At 40.3% G+C, this 20,446-nt stretch overlaps 1 protein-coding gene across 2 annotated transcripts in view; it reads right to left on the bottom strand.

Annotated features, from left to right (window-relative positions):
- Nucleotides 1–10,232: 10,232 nt before the first annotated feature.
- pwp1 (PWP1 homolog, endonuclein) overlaps nucleotides 10,233–20,446 on the bottom strand; it is a 34,877-nt gene continuing 24,663 nt past the window's right edge. For both annotated transcript variants that reach the window (XM_077006499.1, XM_077006498.1), the window contains exons 10-15: nucleotides 15,645–15,706; nucleotides 14,829–14,940; nucleotides 13,061–13,151; nucleotides 12,424–12,545; nucleotides 10,547–10,652; nucleotides 10,233–10,421 (exon numbers count right to left, since the gene is read on the bottom strand). In XM_077006499.1, the coding sequence (XP_076862614.1) occupies nucleotides 10,330–10,421; nucleotides 10,547–10,652; nucleotides 12,424–12,545; nucleotides 13,061–13,151; nucleotides 14,829–14,940; nucleotides 15,645–15,706 (585 nt within the window). In that variant the 3' untranslated portion in view covers nucleotides 10,233–10,329. The remainder of the gene's footprint in view (nucleotides 10,422–10,546; nucleotides 10,653–12,423; nucleotides 12,546–13,060; nucleotides 13,152–14,828; nucleotides 14,941–15,644; nucleotides 15,707–20,446) is intronic.

Raw genomic sequence — 20,446 nt, 5'->3', positions numbered from 1 at the left:
CATATTTACTACATCTCGTATCTTTTCTCGGAGGTTCACCTGGAGAGTAACATTGCAGTCGGAGCCTACAATACCAGCATCGCTGCTCCGACACGGAATGAAAGCCTGGCGTTCATCAACAGACATTTACAGTGACAATATCATAACCCAGAACTTTCATTTTTACCTTTACTTAGTCTGATTGTGTGATTTGTGTGTGACTTGTGTATTTGTCTGTATTTTGTGTAATTTGTGTGTTAACAGGCCGCCCAATGGAGGATGGGCGGACGCTGCTTCCTGCCGACGCTGCTTCCTGCCGACGCTGCTTCCTGCCGACGCTGCTTCCTGCCGACGCTGCTTCCTGCCGACGCTGCTTCCTGCCGACGCTGCTTCCTGCCGACGCTGTTGCGGAGCGAATTTTGATTGTTTCTCTAAAGTGTGATAATCTGTTTACGTACTAATCTTTACTTTTTGCCTCCCTAGACAACTATTACAGGTAGTGCTTCCACTATCAAGACAGTTGACTACTCTCTTCAACTGGAAACATCTTCGACATTTCGACATCTTAACCGAAGCTAAGTATTTCATCATGTCTGAGTTGCTTGTTGCTTGTGTTGAGTGTGGCATGTATAGCTACTCTTCTTCCGTCAGTAGTGATAATAATAATTATATTTGTGTGAAGTGTAGGTTAGTTATTAGTATGACGGAGAAGATTTCGCTTTTAGAGGAGCGCATCCGGGCTTTAGAAAGTCCTAGAGAGTTTGTAGCGGCTAGCGCAGCTAGCGTAGCGGCTAGCGCAGCTAGCGTAGCAGGCCCGGGTTGCACAGCTGTAGCTAGCGAGCCCTCAGCTCCGGCATTAGAGCCCTCGCAGCGGGGCGAATGGGTGACGTCTCGGCGGCATAACCGTAGGGCTGAGCACCGTCCTTCTCAGGTTCCCGTGTCAAACAGGTTTGCCCCACTCAGTAATACACCGACTGAGCGACCTGTTAAAAGAGCTCTGGTGATAGGAGATTCACAGCTCAGACACGTGAACGTAGCGACTAGTTTAGAGACACCAGCGGCCATAGTCAAGTGTATCCCGGGGGCTAGAGCGCCTGACATCAGGGCTAATCTTAAGGTGCTGGCTAAACGTAAATATTCTAAGATAGTTATACACGTCGGCACCAATGATGTGGGATTGAGACAGTCTGAGATCACCAAGGATAATGTTAAAGAGGTGTGCGAGTTAGCGGGGACGATGTCAGATGCCGTAATATGCTCTGGTCCCATTCCAGTTCGGCGTGGCGCTGAAACCTACAGCAGGTTATGGGCGTTGCACCGCTGGATGTCTAAATGGTGCTCAGATAACAAAGTGGGTTATATAGATAATTGGACACGTTTTGAGGGCAGGCCTGGCCTTTTGAAGCGAGACGGCATTCACCCCTCTTGGGAGGGTGCTGCTCTCATTTCTCGTAGCATATCTGCTAGGCTTATTAGTGGTAGTGTAGGTGTAGTTAATGGGGATTGACAAACCAGAGCCGAGGCCAGGCAGCAGACAAACAGGCTAAACCGACTGTCTGCGAGCTGCAAAGAGACGTCACCTAGGTCACACCAGATTGAAACTGTGTCTGTTCCTCGAGTACCAAAAAATAATTCTCGTAAAGTTAGTAGACAAAATTTAATCAATGTTAAACTATGCTCCCTCAGAGAGCAGTTTAAATCTGAAACTAGGACTACTAAATATTAGATCCCTGTCATCTAAAGCATTGCTTGTTAATGAAATGATTACCGATCATGATCTATGCATGCTTTGCTTGACGGAAACCTGAACCCGACCAGACGACTATATGGCCCTAAATGAAGCTTCTCCCTCTGGCTATAGATATGTCCATAACCCCCGTCCAAATGGTCGAGGAGGTGGGGTCGCCACAATATATGACTCTGATATAGGCATTTCTCAAAAATTTGGCTTCAAGTTTAATTCTTTTGAACACCTCATCCTCACTGTATCAAATGTTTCAAATTTAACAAGCAACAAAGTGTCACAGTCGTTTATGTTAATTACTATTTACCGCCCCCCTGGTTCATACTCTGAGTTCTTGCAGGAGTTTTCAGACTTCCTGTCTCATGTAGTGCTATCAGCCGATAAGGTGATTATAGTGGGTGATTTTAATATCCATTTTGAAAATCTGTGTGACTCTTTTAGCATTCATTTTCAAGCAATTCTTGATTCAATGGGTATCACTCAGAATGTGGTGGGTCCTACGCATAACTGTAGTCATACTTTAGACTTGGTCTTGTCATTTGGTATTGACATATCCAGTTTAGCAATTCTTCCTCAGAGTGAGGCTGTTTCTGATCACAGCCTCATAATGTATGAGTTGTGTTTAACTGACTGTGTTCATCGGCCACCCCGCTATCAAATTAAACAAGCTATAACACCCAGCACCATAGCCGCGCTCACTGATATTTTACCGGGTCTGACAAACACTGATCCACTTGTAGCTCCGGAAGGACTAGAGCGTTTCACCGAGCACGTCGAGACTTCCCTTCGTACAGCTTTAGACAAAGTTGCACCACTACGATATAAGAGAGCCACGGAGAGAAGAATAGCGCCATGGTACAATGAGCACACGCGTAGCCTCAAACGAGCCGCGCGGATCCTGGAACGTAAATGGCGAAATATGAAGTTAGAAGTGTATAGACTATCATGGAAAAGCAGCCTTATTGAATATAAGCATGCCCTCCATACGGCAAAGTCCTTATACTTATCGGCCTTAATAGAAAAACATAAAAACAATTCAGGACTCCTTTTTAAAACTGTTTCCAGCCTTACGAGGAGTCATGAACAAAACAATTCTCTTATTCCACTAGAGTGTAGCAGTAACAATTTTATGAAATTCTTTAATGATAAGATTGATAAAATTAGGGAAAACAGTAGTGCTATCTCAGAGCCTGTCAACATGCCAATGCACCTTGACAGCTGTCTGGTCAGCTCTGATGCCCTGTTAGAGTCCTTCTCCCCAATTGGTCGTGAGGAGCTTATTTCACTGGTGAAATCTGCTAAACCCTCCACATGCATACTAGATGCTGTACCAACATATCTACTTAAAGAATTACTGCACAGCAATGTAGAACCGTTGCTTACTATAATAAATTATTCTCTGAGCCTGGGCTACGTTCCCAGTTCATTTAAACTTGCAGTCATCAAGCCGCTAATTAAAAAACCTGGTCTTAACCCCCAAGAACTGTCCAACTATAGGCCAATTTCTAATCTATCATTCATATCCAAAATTTTACTTCCTTTTTTTATACTTCCTATAATTCATATCCAAAACTCTCTTCCTTCTTACAGACAGAACATGTCAGAGTTATTTCAGTCTGGATTTAGAGCTCATCACAGCACTGAAACAGCACTAACTAAAGTACTGAATGATCTCTTAATATCCTCTGATAAAGGACACATTTCGTTTCTCATACTGCTAGACCTCAGTGCTGCTTTTGACACCATTGATCATAATATTCTACTTAATAGACTGGAGACACTCATTGGCATAAGAGGTCAAGCACTCTCCTGGTTCAGGTCCTACCTGACAGATCGTTACCAATTTGTGCTAGTAAATAACGAATGCTCTGAGCATTCTAAAGTAAAGTATGGTGTCCCACAAGGATCTGTACTGGGCCCCATATTATTCTCATTATATATGCTACCACTGGGCACTATCATTCGTAGGCATGGTATTAGCTTCCATTGCTACGCAGATGATACTCAGTTGTATATATCTTCTAATCCAGATGATACCACCACAACTCTCAAGATTGAGAACTGCATCCAGGATATTAAAAACTGGATGGCGTCTAATTTTCTTAAACTAAATTCTGACAAGACTGAGGTACTGATTCTTGGGCCTAAAGCTGTTAGAAGCAATTGGGCTGATATTCCCCTTACCCTAGATGGTTTTTCAGTAACACCAAAATCTACTGCAAAAAGTTTAGGTGTCACTATTGATTCTGATCTTTCATTTGACACACATGTATGCAATGTCACTAAGGCTGCCTTTTTCCATTTACGTAATATTGCCAAGCTGAGACACTTACTTTCATTAGCTGATGCAGAGAAGCTAGTTCATGCTTTTGTCTCGTCGAGATTGGACTACTGTAATAGTCTTCTAATTGGATGCTCTAAACAGTCCATAAAGAAGCTACAACTTGTACAAAATGCCGCAGCTAGAGTCCTAACCAAGGCTAGGAAATTCGATCATATTAGTCCCACTCTCGCCGCACTACACTGGCTGCCGATTAAATATCGCATTGAATTTAAAGTTCTCCTGTTAACCTATAAGGCGTTAAATGGTCTTGCCCCACAATATCTGAGTGAACTCATTGATTACTACAACCCATCTCGCCCTTTGCGCTCCCAAAATGCTGGATTTCTCCTAGTTCCAAAAATTAGTAAAACTACAGCCAGGCAGAGCTTTCTCTTTAAAAGCCCCTCAATTATGGAATAGCCTTCCAGCTCCAATCCGAGATTCTGACACAGTTCCAATCTTTAAATCTAGACTTAAGACTCACCTGTTTAGTCAAGCCTTCAGCTAATATTCCCCTTGTAAGGTGTAGGGGCTTGGGGGCCCCCAGACATTGAGATTTCTGGTAATCTGAGATGTTGATGCGGTCATCCAGCTCTAGTTGTGACAATGACTTGACTGGAAAGCAGTGTCTCAGTGAGCCCTCATGCCTGTGGTCACCTCTGAACCCCTCCCTTTAGTTATGCTGCTATAGATTAGCCTGCTGGAGCCACATGCTCATTACTGGCACGTGAGCTATGTACATTTAAATCAATGGTGGTTTAAACTGATGTCCACTCAGTCTGTATTGTCTATCTTTTTGTATGCCTCTTCCCAAGACGATTGGATACAGGCACCTGCAGGCACCTGGGGGATGGTCTTGCTTGCCGGTGGATGTGCTGATGCCGGGGTTGGATGAGCCATTGCCACGAGGGGTTGTGCTGATGCTGGCCCGCCTGAGGCCCACCGCCTGCACCGAGGGTACTGTGGCTGCTTTGTCAGGGAACAGGAGCCTTGACTGTTGCTGTGGAACTTTGGAACCACCCTGCGACCACGGACTTGTACTAACGGGTCGCCCAATGGAGGATGGGTTCCCTTTTAAGTCTTGGTCCTCCTGAGGTTTCTTCCTAATCCCCACCCTATAGGGAGTTTTTTCTCGCCAGTCGCCTTTGGCTTGCTCATTAGGGATCAGGACCAATACGATTGTTAAACTTGTAAATCCTATAAAGCTGTTTCATAGTACATATTCATTGTTAATCAGTGAGGTTTCTGCACATTTCAATGTATTGGTTTAATCTTAACAAATTCAGGTCAGTGTAAAATGGAATACAGTGTATAATCGCAGTTATGGTCAACAAACATACATTAGCATACACTCTATCACAAAAAATAAAATTCTTTGTACCTGAGTATTAATAAGCTTTGCGCTTCTTTGCCAGTGGCGCATTTCTGTACAGCGTTGGGGATGCAGAACATCTCAGTAAGGCGATGGTCTGCCGCGAAATTCCAAAGGTTTGCCTTGTGCTTAAGCGCTTCCTTAATATATTCATCAAATTCCACAATGATGGGGCGTCTGCTGTTTTGCTCTAAAGCAAGGTCTTCTGCAGGAGTGAGGGCTGCTACAGGAGACCCACCACCAGTAGCAGCAGTAGCGGTTTTTTTTCTGGTTGCTAAAATATTTTATACAGTTATTTAATATAGTGTTTTACCTTTTCCTGCACATTAGACTAATCAACTGTACTTACCATTCTGGAGTATAATTTAATATTTCACCTTGACCTGCTGCCACATTTTCTTCACCCCGCTCATGTTACTTTTAAATCAGGAAATTATTAATTCACATTATAAATTTACTTTAATTTACACTTTTAAAATGCCAATGAATGGATTAAATTATATGCTCACGCATTTAATCTGTCTGCAATATTCTGTCAGACAGCTTATCTGGCTTTATAAATACAGGACGTGTTGCCTTTCTTCGTAATAATGTACACTGCTCAAAAAAATAAAGGGAACACCCAAATAACACATCCTAGATCTGAATGAACGAAATATTCTCATTGAATACTTTGTTCTGTACAAAGTTGAATGTGCTGACAATAAAATCACACAAAAATCATCAATGGAAATCAAATGTATTAACCAATGGAGGCCTGGATTTGGAGCCACACACAAAATTAAATTGGAAAAACACACTACAGGCTGATCCAGATCCCAGACCCAGATCACCTTAATGGAAAATTATGTGGGATTGAAAACAGACTGAATGGACCACAAGGAACACATTTCTGAATTTGTTTTTGAGATTTTACCTTTTAGTATCAAATATCTGTAATGTTACAAATATGTCACATCGGGTGTTTGTGGTATATTTATTCCTAGTCTGAAAATACATCAAGTTGATAGTTTTTTCTTAGTAAATCAGATTTTCCCTTTTATTTGCATTTATAACAACACTGCTGGTTAAAAATAACAGTATTCTTTTTCAAATGTATTTGTTAACATATAAAAACTGTGCAAACCATATAAAATTACGTCATATTGTGTGTGTGTGTATGTGTGAGTGACTGTGTGTGTGTGTGACTGTGTGTGTGTGTGACTGTGTGTTTCAGCGTCTGTGTGTGTCAGCGTCTGTGTGTGTGACTGTGTGTGTGTGTCAGCATCTGTGTGTGTCAGCATCTGTGTGTGTGTGACTGTGTGTCTGACTGTGTGTGTGTGTGACTATCATGTTGAAAGAAAATTAGGCATGCTATATACTTCTCTGTCCACCTTAAGAACTATATGACCCTATATTAACCAATGAAAATGCTAAAAATTGGTCACATGCTCTACAGGTGACCATTTTCCTTCCTTTTTCAGCACATACACACAAGTCACATGGCACCATTTCTTTCTCTCAGAAAAGTGTGTTTTTCAGCTATTTTCATCCAATTTTACATCTTTAAAAAATCTAAACATTATTTATTGGTAAGTGAAGATGTATTTTCAAGCATTTTACATTAGATGTAATCAAATATATCTCATAAAAATACAAAAAAGTGCATGTTGCCCTGAGGCAACACTGTACTATAATGAAATCACGTGTGCACAAATTCTAACTCAAAACAGCTGCAACATTTAGTGCAGGAGTGCATGCAATATTTTTACATTATCTATATAAATGTAATGCATTTTCCAGGAAATTGTTTATCTATTACATTTAGAAGGATTTGTAATTCACATAGTATATATTTGTATGGAGGAGATGAATCCACAAATTTTCTATGGCAAGTCTAAAAGATGTAGGCTACAGTACAGGTGGCAATGCCAGTTGACAGTGAGGATGAGGTGTCATATAGTGATGAGGAAGATGAGGTGATAGGTGCAACCCAGCAGTGGGAGAGTGAGAGTAAGGTTGATGATGAGGATGAAAATTACCAACTGAAATTATGCCAAAAGCATCTGCAGCATGGCCAGCAGTGCCAGTGTGTTTTGATCAGACAGGACACTGGCCTGTTTGGGTGGAACACAAAGAGAGATGAAAATACCCAGTTTGCTCAGGAATTATAAAGGTTTACTGCTCAACATGTGCTACCTACCTGTGTGGAGAAGAATTGCTTCCTCAAGTTTTACAAACAGTGAGGTGTCAAACAGAGGATGGTGATGTTTATGTGGGTACTTGTATGTTTATGCGGTAATGTAGCATTGAATCTACATTCTTTTACTATAACCCCCGGCGCAGAGGTAAAGAACTTGGGCGTCACAATAGACCCAGATGTTCTGGTAAATCGATAAACAAACTCCAGCTGGTCCAGAACGCAGCAGCACGAGTTCTAACGAAAACTAAAAGATTTGATCACATTAGTCCCGTACTATCATCATTACACTGGCTGCCAATTAGATTCCGTATTGACTATAAAATAGTTTTATTAACATATAAAACACTGCATGGCCTAGCTCCAGAGTTTCTTAGTGAACTTATTGATCATTACAGCACGTTCACTTCGTTTGCAGGACGCAGGGTTATTAACTGTTCCTAGGATCAAAAAGATCACAGCAGGTGGAAGAGCCTTTTCTTTTAAAGCTCCACAACTGTGGAATAATCTTCCTGCCTCTATTCGGGACTCAGACACAGTCTCAATGTTTAAATCTCGACTAAAGACTTATGTTTACTTTGTCCTTTGAATAATCTGTTACATATTTACCACATCACATATCTTTCTTCTCCGAGGTTCAGCTGGTGAGTAACACTGCAGTCGGAGCCTACAATATCAGTATCATCGCCCCGACATGGAATGAAAACCTGGCGTTCAACACAAGACATTTACATTAACAATATCAATACCCAGAACTTTCATTCTAGTTACCTTATACTTAGTCCGATTGTGTGATTTGTGTGTGACTTGTGTATTCTCCTGTATAGTTTCGTTTTGTGTAATTTGTGTTAACGGGCCACCCAGTGGGGGATGGGTTCCCTTTTGAGTCTTGGTCCTCCCAAGGTTTCTTCCTAATCCCCACCATCATAGGGAGTTTTTCCTTGCCACTGTCACCTCTGGCTTGCTCATTAGGGATTTGGACCCATAGTATTGTTAACCTTGTAAATCCTGTAAAGCTGCTTTGAGACAACATGTGTTGTGAAAAGCGCTATACAAATAAATTTGATTTGATTTGTAAGCATCTTTGGGTTTCAGAAAAGAGCTATAAAAAAATAAAGTTTTATTATTATTACTACACTGGCTTCTGATTAAATATTGAATTGAATAAAAAATTCTTTTGTTGACCTATATGCATGCATTTCTACGTTCAATCCACACAATGGTTGAGGGTCCATGACAACTTTAATAATCTGTATGCCTATACTTTTTCATTATACACTTATGAGTGAAATTTTGGAATTGATATGACCATATGAAATATAGCTTTGATGTATGGACTTATATAATAATACATCTCCATATATTAAAAATAGCTGAATCATTGATGTGACATACTTACAGATTGATCTGCATTATTTTAATCAAATATGTTTTTCCTGGATTTACATGAATGCAGTGAGGCATCCACATAACATATCTGAGTAGTCTGCAATATCAGTTTCTTTGCACACTGCAGCTTTTGGCAAAGGTATTTACAGATTATCTGTATAGCATGGGTCAGTAATGCATCCCATTTAACAAATGATGGTATGCTTTCCACTAGGCTTGTTTCGATCCGATATTTGGATCAGATCGGCCGCCGATATTTGCAAAAAATGCTTATAGGTATCGGATCGGCAGGCACAAGAAAATGCCGATCCAGACTCCCGATCCAAGTCCGATCCATGTTTTCCAGCGCACCCACTTAGATAATCCATTCCAGTTTTTGCTGTGTTTTCGCCAATGAGAGTAAAATCCTGTCTGCATTTTCCAGTACACGAGCATAGCATCTCCCCAATTTAGCTCAGTGGCATCTCCTAACCATTAAGCCGGCCATGTAAATTTGAAGTTATCGCTAAAAATGTCAGTTGTGTGGGATTATTTTACTTTAAAGGACGACAAAGATTAAGAGGTAGAGTGCAACATATGCCACAGTAAAGTCAAGTGTGGTGGTAAAGCTGTAAGAACTTTTTAATACAACCAATCTAATCAAGCATTTAGCGAAATACCATTATAAACAACATTACAGTACTGATGCTGTTAATAGACAATTTTCTACTCAGGTTGTGTGTTTTGCTTTTTTAATACAATTTACAATATTATTTGCACTTATGGCTTTTTAAGCCTTGGTTTACTGATGCCATTTCTGTTTGTTATTTATTATTTTGTCTACTTTGAGATTATTAATTGATAAATAAACAGGTCAGTTTCTCCTTACCAACCATTGTGTATTATTCAAATACACCTAATTCAGCTGGTTACTTGTTATCAAGAGTAAAACGCTTCTGAACATGAGTTTGATAAAGTAAGTTGGATAAATAACTTTAAACTTGAATACATGCCCGGATAGGCCGGTATCGGCCGATATCGGTATCGGATCAGAAGTGCAAATAAATATCGGTATCGGATCGGAAGTTCAAAAAGCTGAATCGGGACATCCCTACTTTCCACCATGCAGCCCTAGTATGTAAAAATTATGTGCAAATGTTTTGGGATTCTGAAATTCGGGACACTCATGAAGCAAAATGTTAATGTTCAACAGTATGGAATTATAACAATCTTCTGGTCAAAAATTCCATTGCTTAAATTTAATACCTCTTGGACACAAATGTTCTTCTTTAATTGTCCTTTATCACTTTGTAAATACACAGATTGGTCATTCCTAACAGTGCTTAAGAAGATCCTGTAATAAGCTAAGAGACTTCCATGCCAGCTACACCTCTGGAGGACATCCCAGGCACTGTGTCAGCAACCAGGCGTTCACGGGTGCCAAAAACCTGTGACACTGGTTATTAAAAATCAAACAAACAAATCATTAATGATCAAAATCAACTGATATATAAAATATAAACTAAGGCTACATGTACTTATGCACCCAGGATCACTAAGAACATCTGAAATTGGTCATACCAGCAGCTACATCATTGATGTCCCAAACACGCAATCCATCCTTTTGTCCTCCAAATGCATATACGAATGGCAGGTCAGGACAGCAGGCTGCACAGAACATCACACCCTAGTGCACAGAAGGATACAGTTTACTGTAAAAGCTACACCCTCAAATGTATGACTTTTTTCCTTCGGGGTTAAGGTTAATTTAAAAAATATACATCACAATGCCATGAAAATATCTTTCAACCACCGGCACCGGTGGTGATGGTACAAATGAGACAAAAGGAACAGTTTGACTAAAATGTTAATGTGGTTAACAATTAGCAACAATCCATTCACTCACCTGAATCTCACACTCACACACCCCTTTAAATTTAGCAGCTATATATTCTACCAGATCACAAATTCTGTGTGTTGCAGCAGACATTCATAGCAGATACCTTTTTCTGCCTTTAGAGATACAGTATTCGTGTGGCTGTGTGCACTGAAGCCTCAGATTCTTGTTTTTGGCTGTCAAGAAACTTCATATGGTTTTGTTGCTCAAGTCCAGTGCTGCTCAAGTACTACATTATCTATCTACAAGAACTATTATCTACGTTCCCAGACGTCTTGCTCCTCACCATAGAGAGGTAATTAAAATTTCTATGGCCTTTCCATTAACTTTAACCAGTCTTGAATGAACGAATGTTCAATTTATATTGCGTCTTTCAAGGAACCCACAACTATTCATCACGCACTGGCAAGAAGCAGCATACAAGTGTGTTTTCTTCACTCATCCAATCTTGCAATTCCCCTCAAAATCCTTGCATCAGGATGTTTCTTCCCATAGAACTGAAACTCGATGAGTTTATAAGTAAACTGTATAGTGGATATTACTAGTTTGTGAAATAACTAAAGCATCCCATCTAGGACTAACAGCTACACTGGAGTTGTAATCATTCAAGTCACAGTTTATTCTGATACTTGAATATTAACTGAAACTCTGAATGGTTTTACTCATTGTGATAATGCCACATTATTGGTGGATTGGATAATTACAGGAATGTGTAATCTAGTGTTTCTAGTTCCTGTCTGACCCTTCCAGTGGGTGGTCATATTTTCTCCTCACACTCAGGTTTTCTACCAGGGGCCTGTGATTTGAAGGTTATTCAACAGCATTTGTAGGTCTGTTCCTAGTATTCTGGACTTGTTTCTGGTATCTGCTGGAGCTCCTCCAGCCTAGGGCTCAAAGCCTCAAGAAATCATTTTCACAGGGACAACCTTAGTGTTAAACATTCACATTCATTCTATTCCCTGGCATTCTTATAACTTCTAGACTCTGGAGACTCCCTGGTATTTCTCCAGCTTTTCATATTCCTTACTATGCTATTTTTCTTCACGTGGGTTTGTCACACCTATTACTACAGCTGTCTGCCTCTTGTCTTCTTCTATCTCCACGTCTTTGCTAAAATTAACTAGTTTGGATCTGGTAGTCCCACAGGAGTATAACTTCATTGCTCCACCTCTCTCTGGATCCTCCCATTTGAATTTACAGTATGAGTGTCAGGCTTAGATGCCTTGCATCTTCTGCTGACAGAATGGTGTTCTTGAACACCATTCTTCCCACTTGGTTGGTCTCAGTGTATGCTTTCCCACCAGCATTTTTACACACTGCTACTAGGGGCAGGATTGTCCAAGGGCTAAATTGCACCCTGGGTTTCAAGCAGTGTTACACACCCTTCCTTCAAATGACTTAGTGTAGTATATAGAGTATTCATTCTTTTTCTCTAGATGTCATGTGTACTACTCTACAATTATTACTACATTTACATGCTACTACAGTACACGCAGTACATTATTAATAACAGTGACATTGATCTGATATGACTAAAATAGAAGTAGCCGTCCTGACGTACCATTTTCATATCTCTGGTGTGAACTAGTTGGGGTTTGTTGCCCAAAATGTCCCAGATCTTCACATGTCTGTCAGCAGAGGATGTAACTAGACAGCCATTCACTTGTTTACTTAGGTCCATTCCTACAAGATGAGATAGGAGACATAACTTTGAAAATGTGACCGGCTCACCATAGGACAAAACAGATTAAAGAAACCAAAACTCAGCTGTAGCATACAGCTGGCAACAGATAACTAGAGCCAAAACTAGAGTCAAATGTATGTATGAAAGGTGCTATACAAATAAAGATTATTATTATTATAAATGAAATAATAAAGTATCTATCTTAAGCCTAGGCCACACAAAATGTCTTAAAGTTAAGCTTGTTACGTTCACTGCCCAAATGATCTTAAGTCATTTTAAACACTGCCCAGCCAGGCTGCGTAAAAGTAAATCACAATTTTGTGCTGTACTGAAACTGCTCTTTGAGGAAACAGCAATATAAGTTCTTATGGATAAAAGTAAACATGCTGCAGGAAGTAGGTCTGTTGGTACCTTTGCAGAATATACCAAACTGGTAGCTTTACCATACCAGTGACTATTCCTTTATGTTTAGGCTTTAACAAAATTAAGCTCCTCTCTTCCTACAGTATCCTACCTGATACCTCTCCATCATGTGCCTTTAGTGTGAACACCAACTTGTCTGACCGGGCATCCAAACAGTAAATGAAGCCATCCTCTGTACTTGCCTGAAAGGTACAAACTGGATTCAGTGGTATATACTAGAGGTCTGCACTCCCGCGGTAATCCCGCGGGTCCCACGGGACCCGACAGAATATCTTGTGGCGCGGGACAGAATTTAATTGTTATTGGCGGGAGCGGGAGTTGAATTAGTCCAGGCGATGCGGGAGCGGGACCACATATACATGTAGAAAAATCCCGCAAATTAATAGTCTAGAAAATTATAATAATAACAACGCAATGATTTCCATGCATAAGGAACAGGACGAAAACAACTAATCATTCAGTAAGTAAGCAATAAACTAATTCAAAATATTGGCTAAGCAACTGATCACGTGAACATGAAGTGTGCGTCATTTTGTCATTTTGATACAGAAATGGCAGAGACTGTAGACCAGGGGTCGGCAATCTTTGAGACATGGAGTGCCAACTTTAACATGTCCAGTCAATGAGTGTGCCACTATGGCGGCGAGTTTAAATTGTTGACCGAGGAGGGGGGGAGGTGTAAATCGACACAAAAAGTATTATATCGCGATCGATCGCCAAGTTTAAACGCCTCCGCCGTTCGTGCGAGGTGTGCGTGTGGAGTCGCGCGCTACGGTCACTCGTGAAAGTATAATCCATTAATATAATAATTTATATTAAAATATATATTTTTGCTGATGCTGGTCCAGCGTGTCGCGTGCCATTGACTATGCCTCAGTGTGCCAATGGTGGCACGCGTGCCATAGGTTGCCGACCCCTGCTGTAGACGGTCAACCAGTTTCAGCTGTGGAAAATTCTATTAAAACAGGCGAATACACCACAATTAAGCCAACTACAGGAAAGTCTGATGTATGGAAGTCATATTCCATTGTAATTAATGGAGATGGAAATCGGCTTGTTGTGATACATGTCAGAAAGTGTTGGTGTACGTCACCTAACGGGATGTGTTTGGACTGTGGTAAGAAATGGGACAGCGCGATCAATCGCTATATTGCTGTTTTAATAAATACATAAGAAAATTTAAAGTACTAAATCTAATTAATTCAATTCATATTAGGATTGCGAGTGGGGGCGACAGAAATGTGTATGTGGTGGGCGGGTGCGGGATTAAAACAAGCGATTTTTTGGCCGGTGCGGGCGGGAGCGGGATTAAAACAAGCAGGTGCGGGCGGGAGCGGGATTAAAACAAGCGATTTTTTGGCGGGAGCGGGTCTAAAACAAGCGGGAGCGGGATTAAAAAAGCAGTCCCGCGCAGACCTCTAGTATATCATACTTTAGTATAACAATCATTCGTTTCACCGGACACAAATATTGTTGACATATTTTTCCCCACCAAACAGTTCAGAGTATGTTCTGTAAACATTCTAAACGGATTTCTACATAAGCATGAAACAAAAGGAGAAAAAATAAAATTAATTATTAATAGGAATTAGGGTACTATCGAGAGTGACAATATACTCAGATATGGTCAGTGGATATGGATTAAATATGAATTTTATAAATGGACCCATTGTAACAATTGCACACATGTAATAGAGACCAAGTCTTTTATGGACTATATGCCTCTGAAGTTGTTCACCATTAATCTTCTTGTTAACTGAAAAACCGGTTGTTATCTACAGACTGTAATTATGTATGGAATAAGATTTAGCACTACGGCTAGCCATAATGTATTGGAAATATCTGCTAAAAAGCCTTACAAGGAAGTTGCACGGGGAGAAGTGATTCCACACTACCCGCTCCACCTGACCACTGAATCGCCAGACACGATGGCTAGATTCTGGACTCCGGCAGTCATACAGAATAGCAGATCTAATAAGGACAGACAGCAAGTGGGATTACTAAATTCACAGGAAAAATTGGTTATTTCCAATTTCTCAAATTACATATTTTTGAAGACAAAGCATTTACTAAATACCATTTACTACATTAGCTAGAATACTTAGCTAGGTAACTTAGCCTCACCAGGCTAGCCTGCCATGCTATGTTTATTGGTCTACTATGGCTGGGTGGTAAGCAGTGAACATCAGGAGACAGCGTTAAGCTTCATTTTCTCTCATGGAGAGAAATACATATCCATGTTTGACTGGGCTAACATTAGTTTAGTAAGATACTGGAACCTCAAACAACTTCTAAAATCTAACAATTTAATTCCAACAAAAGGTTGCATCAAAACCAGGAATTTCAGTGTTTATATTTAAATACACATTATGAAAAGAGATGAAAAAAACTTGGCAGGTCAAAAATGCATGTTACATCAGTTTCCCACATTACCCAGGTGCAATGCTGTCATTTGACTAAATTTCATAACAACAGAACAAAGCTGTTCAGGTAAGATATATATCCAATAAACGCTTCTTTTTTTCCCCCCTCATTTAATTAAAAATCTGAAAAAGTTTCATTCCTACAAGACATTCTGTCCATGACATTCTTAGCTGTCAATTTAGTAGGGCCCTACTAATAGGACAAACAGAATGAAAAGAAGAGAGTTTTTAGAAAATCTTTGGTTTGCATACTTGTCATAAGAGCCAGTGATGAGTGTCTGTGCTTCAAATGGATGGAACTTCAGGGTCTGGACCTAAAAAAAAACAGATTATTTGTATTACTGTAAATTCTGATGCAGAATGGCTTACCATATTGAACCATCAAAATATTCTCATGGTTTGGTGGTTTAGTGCCAGTGCAACATTAAAAGCGAACACAGATACTGACTTGCAGCCGATAAATAGACTAGCATATATGACAACGCATCACACTTAATTGTTCAGTCATTGTAGAGCTTTAACCAAGATGATATTTACAAGATATATCGGTGCACAAATACTGTACAGTCTATAATATAAAGAGAAATATATATTTATGATTATATTTTCATTGGTTATGTCACTTTTTTATTTACCCACTGAAATGGTCACCTTGGATGTTATCACAACAATTGCCCCCCCTGAGATATTTGTCAGAGACCGCCCCTGTAGATAACAAAAACGCTCCTGCAAACCACAGCAATCTCTGACTGCTATGGTCTTATTCGAGGTATATATTAACCTGAATACTCAGCGTCATACTCGACTCTGACCAATCATTTGATAAATACATAGATAATACCACTAGGATAGCGTTTCTACATCTCCGGAACATTGCCAAGCTAAGAGATGCATTATCACAGCATTGCCAAGCTAAGAGATGCATTATCACAGCATTATCACAGCCATTATCACAATATTCCTATTTAGAGAAGAAGCAGGCAGCTGGTGTTTTATCGCAGTCACCAGATCTCAACCCCATTGAGCTGTTGTGGGAGCAGCTTGACCGTATGGTACGAAAAAAGTGCCCATCAACCCAATCAAACTTGTGGGAGCGGCTTCTGGAAGCATGGGGTGAAATTTCTCCAGATTACCTCATCAAATTAACAGCTAGAATGCCAAAGGTCTGCAATGCTGTAATTGCTGCTAAGGGAGCATTCTTTGACGAAAGCAAAGTTTAAAGTAGAAAATTATATATTAAAAAAAAAAAAAAACATTATTTCTACCTCGTCAATGTCTGGACTATATTTCTATTCATTTTGCAACTCATTTGATAAATAAAAGTATGAGATTTCAGGGAAAACACAAAATTGTCTAGGTCAGTGGTTCCCAAAGTGGGGGGCGCGCCCCCTAGGTGGGGCGCGGAGCTATTGCAGGGGAGGCGCGGAGCTTGTAAGTGTCACCCTTGGCTTGCTCACTGGGGGCTAGGACTCAGCACTTGTAAAGCTGCTTTGTGACAACAACTGTTGTAAAAAGCGCTATATAAATAAAAATTGATTGATTGATTGATTGAAGTAAAACGTGCACATGTGTCAATATTAAGAGGAGAGGTGAATCACTGACTCGTACTTGCGCTGGTGCTATTCCACTTAGTCCGTTTATTTGCTGGTTGACCAAAATTAACCTGGGCTCCAGCACTACTTGACTGTTCATACATGAACTGGTGAGTTGTCCAAAGCTCATTGAATGCGTTACTTACAGAAATAAAATAAAGATAAAATAAAGAGCAGTGGTCTCAGTTGGTCTACGGCAGAAAGCTAAAAAAACAACAATATTCCATACGCGTGCTCAACTCGCTCCCTTAAAGAGACAGTACACATATTTCTGGCCGTTACATGCTTTGTGCTCTGCGTGATGTCTGCGCTAGCAAACTAGCCGCATATGTATTGCTGTTTCTCTTATTTCATCTCCTTATTTATTTTTAATTATATTTAGAATTCTTGAACCATTTAAAAGGTTTCTTGCAGTTTATTTTTTTCATGTTTGACCAAAGTTGTGAACCTATTGTTTTTGTAAGTTTCAGGTTCTTTGGTATTATTTATTTTACATTCAATGTTATATTCATAATTGCACTGACTGAACAAATGCAAGTTGTGTTGTTTTTACATATTTATATGTGTGTTTAAGTGTGCTATACTGGTGCAGAGTTTTCAATAAACTTGTAATTCAGTATGTCTGTGTTTAAAAAAAAATGTTTTAAGTCGATTCAGCACAGTTTAACTCTATCAGATCGGTATCGGCTGATACTAAGCCTCAGATATCTGAATCGGTATCGCAAGTGAAAAACGTGAATCGGTGCATCCCTAGTCAATATGGGGGGGGGGGGGGGGGGGGGGCGCAAAAATATTCTCATCTACTAAAGGGGGGCACGGTAGAAAAAGTTTGGGAACCACTGGTCTAGGTGACCCCAAATTTTTGAACGGTAGTGTATATTAAAAGGTTACAGGGTGGATGGTGGGGTGGGTGGTGGTGCATGATTTAATGTGGAAAGCAGTGATTGCAGATGGAGTCTCTAGCCGGGTTTCTATACAAACCTTTCGAAAAAATAATGCGCAATTTCCAAGTTTCGGCAGAAAAAAATGCAAATTAAGCCTTGTTTCCATTCATTACAGTTATGCGAATAAACTTTAGATCACGTGAGAGGACGCCAAACAATAGTGATTTTACGTCCATCTGGAAGTTACGCATTTTTGCACTTTGAGGTTTTGAAACATTTTTTTCTTTTCTATACATGGAGAAGTTAAATTCAATTTTTGCTCTCTCCAGAACTGTTATTGTATGTATTTGCCATCTTTACATCGCGATCATGTTTGCTCTTCGGCATGATACATCATCGTTTATGCGAAAAACCCTTTTCCATCCAGTTTTTCCTAATCTTTTTGCGATATTTGGGGCTTTTTTCAAATTTTGGACTTTTTCCATCCAGCTTTTTTCATGCGCATTTTTAAAATGCGCAAAAACTCGGTGGATGGAAAACCTGTCTCTGACAACTCCACCATCTCTGTTGTCACCCACAAGCATGTAAGGTTCCTCATCTGTGGGCATGTCTGAGATGGTAGGCTGTCGCTCTTCCTGGATAGTTGCAATGTTGTGTAATACCACATATGCCATTATTATGTGGCACGCCCTATCAGGGGTTACTCTGAGTCCTTCTGGCACTGGAACATGGCCTCGAGGATTCCTACTGTCATTTAAATTCTTGCCCTGGTTTTGCTGTGGGCCTGATTGTAGCAGGACTGTGGTCCAGGTGCAGGATCTGAATAGGGAGTCATAAGGTAGGCTATAGGACAGGCAGGGATACCCTCTGTCTCCATGAAGGAGGCAGTCATAGTGTCCTATAATTGCACTAGGGTTTGCAATGTTTTAACTATTACACTGCATGTGAATAACTAGCATAACTACCACAGGCCTACTCTGTTCAGATTTGTTGTACAGTGTGGAATCATACACAGATCCTGGCCATCTGGCTTCAACATTTGTGATGAGGTGGGAAGCATCACATATGATCTTGATGGGGAGGTCAGTTACAATAGCTACGTTATTTTTGTTACCATTAAAGATAAGTCCATTATTCATTAAGGATTATAAAGGTTAGTACCTGTACATTAATGCTACGGATGGATTTTCTATTTATGTAATCGCCTTCATTTTCTAATGGTGCTGGCTGGAATAGGTAGCATATGTAGGTTCCATCAATGCAGCCTATCACTCTAGGAAATCCTTAAAATGTAAATTGAATGACATATACTGCTTCTCCTTTGCTTAATTTCTTTATTGTCCGTGTGAATTAAAGACAAACCAACGATGGTCTGGAATTCCTCTTTGATGTCCATAAGGAAACACCACAAAACTGGGCACTAGTCATTTTAATGCCAGACATAGTTTTCGGACAGACCGACATACAGTAGCTTTGCTGACAGATTCTGCATCTCCTACACTTTAAAGAAAACTTCCACTAGCAAAAAACAAAGAGCGATGTATAACAATCTGGAGAGAATTAAGGGCTGATCCGCGATGTGTAATATTTGAAATGTGACGCTTAATGTTATTGATGTAAGTAATAGATTGTGCTGAAAAACGATAACGTTCATTAAAAAATAATCCGAAAATGATAGTAGGCCTAAGTCTATTCGGGGTATTATAAGGCGTTCCTGACGAAGAGCTCGGCGAATAAACTGAGCTTCAATATCCACATGATCCCAGAGGAAAGGACACGTCATGATGACGTGTTTGTAATTCATGTTTAGGTTCCAGTTAACCTGCCAGCGAGCAGGTTAGCTTCAGAGCATAAGTTGCTATAGTAACTGACTCAGGTTCTCTTTAAGCTTGGTTTCTGGAACGGAAAACCTTGAGGTTCAGTGAGTTCTGAGTTAACTTAACCGGTTTTCTCGCTTAACCCGCTTCTTGGAATACCCCCCAGTAGGGGTGCACGATATGACGATATAAAATCGTGAATGGCGATAACGAGTGGAGAATCGCAGGCGATCTACCAAATTAGAGAAATCGTATAGATCGCCTTTGCCAATCAGCGCAATTACTTTTTTATGCTGGTTCCCACCGATGCGTCAGACGTAGGACTGACCAATCACAGCGAACTGTGCGTCTTCCACCCCTCCATGTTGTGTGTGTAAAAACTAAAAGTGGACAACGATGGCTGAAAGCCAAACCGAGGAGCTGGTAAAGAAGAGGAAATCCACCTCTATAATCTGAAATTGATTCGGATTTTCTTCCACTGACCAAGACCAAACTACAGCGATATGTAAAGTGTGCAAAGAACACGTGAAAACATCCGATGCCAGTACAACAAATTTATTCAATCACTTGAGACGTAGACATCCCAAGTAATATGCCGAAAGTGAAACAATGCGGGCAGCCGTCTCACAAGTGACCATAGCGCGCAACTCCGCCACACCTCGCGCGAACGATATGTGGTAGTATAAAGAAACACCTCTCAAAAACGGGAAGGAACATTTACTTGACGAATTTTAATGTTGCTTTGTGTTTCAGGTTTGAAA

Source organism: Brachyhypopomus gauderio, chromosome 5, assembly GCF_052324685.1.
Source record: "Brachyhypopomus gauderio isolate BG-103 chromosome 5, BGAUD_0.2, whole genome shotgun sequence".
Lineage (NCBI taxonomy): Eukaryota > Metazoa > Chordata > Actinopteri > Gymnotiformes > Hypopomidae > Brachyhypopomus > Brachyhypopomus gauderio.
Note: the sequence above shows the minus strand (reverse complement) of the source record. Positions and strands in the feature narration are given on the sequence as shown.